General features: G+C 38.1%; 2 protein-coding genes across 2 annotated transcripts in view; one reads left to right on the top strand and one right to left on the bottom strand.

Annotated features, from left to right (window-relative positions):
• Window positions 1-1,198, bottom strand: part of LOC105620516 (abl interactor 2) — a 3,573-nt gene extending 2,375 nt beyond the window's left edge. The window contains exons 1-2 of the mRNA XM_012202008.1: window positions 1,186-1,198; window positions 40-708 (exon numbers count right to left, since the gene is read on the bottom strand). Of these exons, the coding sequence (XP_012057398.1) occupies window positions 40-708; window positions 1,186-1,198 (682 nt within the window). The remainder of the gene's footprint in view (window positions 1-39; window positions 709-1,185) is intronic.
• Window positions 1,199-2,234: 1,036 nt separating this feature from the next.
• LOC105620517 (TELO2-interacting protein 2-like) overlaps window positions 2,235-3,394 on the top strand; it is a 2,916-nt gene continuing 1,756 nt past the window's right edge. Inside the window, exon 1 of the mRNA XM_012202009.1 lies at window positions 2,235-2,773. Within this exon, the coding sequence (XP_012057399.1) occupies window positions 2,235-2,773 (539 nt within the window). The remainder of the gene's footprint in view (window positions 2,774-3,394) is intronic.

Raw genomic sequence — 3,394 nt, forward strand, 5'->3', positions numbered from 1 at the left:
ATATATATATATATATATATATATATATATAAAACTTACCAGTTCTCACTGTTTGAGGTGGTGTGGGTGGTTTGGTGGTAGGAGCGGGTCCTACCATAGCAGCACCTAATCCTGAACCTGTGGAAGTAGCTCCTAAACTCTGAACGCTGCCTTGACTACCTCCTCTTTGTTTGCTTCGCGGTGTACCGCAACTACGTACACCATGTCCAATTTCATCTAAAATTGTATAATCAATGCTCTTCCTGACATACTTAATTGGTTTCTCAGGATTGGCAGGAGCGATGATTTTGTACTGGCGAGTTGTCATCTTGTTGGCTGTCAAGACGCCTATTTCCCTTCTGGCTACCTTTTCCTTATGAATCATGACTGTCTGTGCAATGTGATTCATTTGGCTTTCCATCTCAGCGAGCTGGGACGTCTGCAGATCCAGCAGTTGAAGAAAATTGTACGCCAATGTGTTTATTTGATATGCAACACTGGCTAAGGATTGTGTGGTATAATTCTTCGTTTCCTCCAGTGCAATCCTCTTGTTTTCTGCTTGGAAATAATTGGCTTCGCAATATTCTGCCACTCTCTCCAGATTTGTGTGGCTGTCGGCCAGATTGTTCCTACCCTCAGGAATCTCATGTCGCAGGAGTGCCGCTAATTCTGCCATGACTTCGGAATCACTACCCACTCCTGATGACACGCAATAAGATCCTGATCCTTCTTAAAAGCAAGAGAGAAAAAAAAAATACAAATATTATACGTGGAAGAACACCATAAGTAAAAATTAAATTAGTCTCGTAAAGCACAAGATGTTATAAGAATAAAATATAAAGTAAAGCGATCACGAAGCCAAAAGTGTATTTAATGACAGTTTTATAGCTCCGGACCAGTTGCTCTATTCCCGCAAAGTAGGATCACTGCAATTGTTTCCGAGACGGAAGATATGTTAATTTCCAACAATGAGAACTTGGCACCTTTCTCACGAAGCAAGAGATAGTCGAGAGGATGGAAAATTAAATTATGATAGGGGCGGCGTCTGAAGGGAAATAGGAAACAAGATGGACAGACTGACACATGCACGCACGTACACGTACACAACACCGCCTGATCGGTACGGAAAGTGTTCCCAATTGACGCGACGACGGTGCGTACCAACAATCTTAGAGATTAAAAAAAAGAAGTAGAAAATCAACTAACGGTACTCAGCCATTATTTGCAACTACCAGCTACTAGCAGCCTCATTAATTCATAATTACCGAGCTCCCGAAATTTATGTAAAAAAAGAGCGTACGGAGGTATAAAACAGTATAAAATGGCCGCGACACGTGCGCGCGCGAGCGATGTACATTAATGATACACAATCGAGTCGCTGCAATTGTATCGCACAGTCGCGATACAATCGATATCGTTGAGTCCGCTTTTTTTGTAACTGCAAAATGCGCGTTTTTTTCTGAATCGACGGCGATATCTAAATGTATATTTGTCGTAATTTAAAAAATTAATATTATATTCTAAATTAAAACTAAATTTTAACGCGTGAATTTCTACAAGATCGCTGCGGTGATTGGTGGATCTCGAACGAGGACCGTGATCGAATGAATCGATTGCGACGCTCGCGAGATATCGTGCGAATTACAAACGTAACGCTACTTATAAATACATCACGATTTCGGCTCGATGTCCGAACGCTGCGCATTTCAGTGTACTGTAGGTGTTTTACGTGGTTTTACAGGGGATATGGATTCTTCTGTGCTCCCGTGAGTGTCTCCGGTTCGCAGTTCGAGTCCGGTGCGACAATCGTGTCCGCCCGCTCGTGTTCTGCGTCCACGTCCGCTCTAACTTTATCGCATTGCATTCGCCGTAGGCGACCGATCGACGGACATCTGAGCCGGTTGCAGTCTCGGTAAGTACGATTCTTCCGACAATGGATACGCGGAAACGCACCTTCACGCCGAGATCATCGCGATTCTTTTGGTCAGCGAATCGTTCTCGCGGAATCTGCGTCGAAATCTGATTGTCATAGAACTTAAGATTGTCCACCTACTGTTCGCAGATCAGCCAACTTGGCAACCAACAGCAGCTCGAGGGTTTTGAGTCTTGCCCGGCAGAATGATCTCCAAATGGTCGAGGCAGTCGATTGTTCTGAAAAGTGGCCCACAAAATAATATCCGCTTAAAATACGCCTAGAGAGATTGATTTACGAAGTGGAAGGACGTATCACTCGATTGGTTTTGATATCCGCAAGAATGGACAATCTGCTGAAAGAGCTGGAGGCTCTGAAAATTAGGAGTGATTTCTTTGAGAATAATTCCTCATGGACACCATGCATAGACTTGATTCAGAAGAGTTTTGTACCACAAAGAACAGTCGGAGCAGAACGTCCATGCGAGGAGAAAGATTTCAGAGAATATAGGCTCGTTGTAGAAAGAAACTTGCATAACGTCAGGTCTATGTTGCAACATATTTCTAGCAATTCCAGAGAGAAATACTTTCAGCTGAGCAATGCCACAGGGATGGTTAGAACGTTTGGTATGAATTTGTTGCTGCTCATTGGAGAACATAGTGAAAAGAATATTTGGAACACAGCTGAGTGTGTTTCTATTTCCAAAGAATTACTTGCTAGTTTTTGTGACCTGTACGTCTGCCAAAGTATTTCCCAATTTTTGTCAGAGAATGAGAATTTGTATAATTTGTTGCTGATGTTAAGACCTAAATTATTAAAAGATACCTGGAAAACTTATCCATCAGCTGTAGCATGTTATAGATGGTTTTTGCAAGAGGCAGAAGTAAGTTCAGTTTTATTTAGATCTTATACAATTTATTACTTATATAGTTTATAATTATCGAAAGAATTAGGAATTTTCAAATTTTTTTTATTTTTGAAAATAAAGGATTTTTATGAAATTTTATCGGGAGTCGGAAAAATTTTTGAAATTTTATTTTTAAATTTAAATTCTGTCGTTTTTTGAAAATTTGTTTCTTTAATCGTTTTTCCTTGATACAAAAAAAATGCAAAATGTTAAAAATTAGTTAATAAGTACACATATTTATATATACATATATTCATGTATATTCTTATTAAAAAAAATGAAGATAAAAAAAAATATTAAGTAGTTTACTTTACACTATGATAAATTTTTCTTATATTGTTTTTTTGGTTTCACTGTTTCAATTGTAAAAAATGTTATAGTCTCAGTCTCATGGAATTCCTGTTTTTTGCCAATTTTCAATGTATAGTTTATTTTATATATAATATTTTATATATAGTTTATTTTATTGCTTACAATCTAATTTATTTCAAAGTAGCATTAAAAAATTTTTCTAGTCTTTTATCTGGAATTTTGAATAAAAATATCTTGAAAAGGGAATTTTGTTATCAAACACTTGTTATAAACATTCTATTTTA

The sequence above is a fragment of the Atta cephalotes genome (assembly GCF_000143395.1).
Source record: "Atta cephalotes unplaced genomic scaffold scaffold00027, whole genome shotgun sequence".
Classification (NCBI taxonomy): domain Eukaryota; kingdom Metazoa; phylum Arthropoda; class Insecta; order Hymenoptera; family Formicidae; genus Atta; species Atta cephalotes.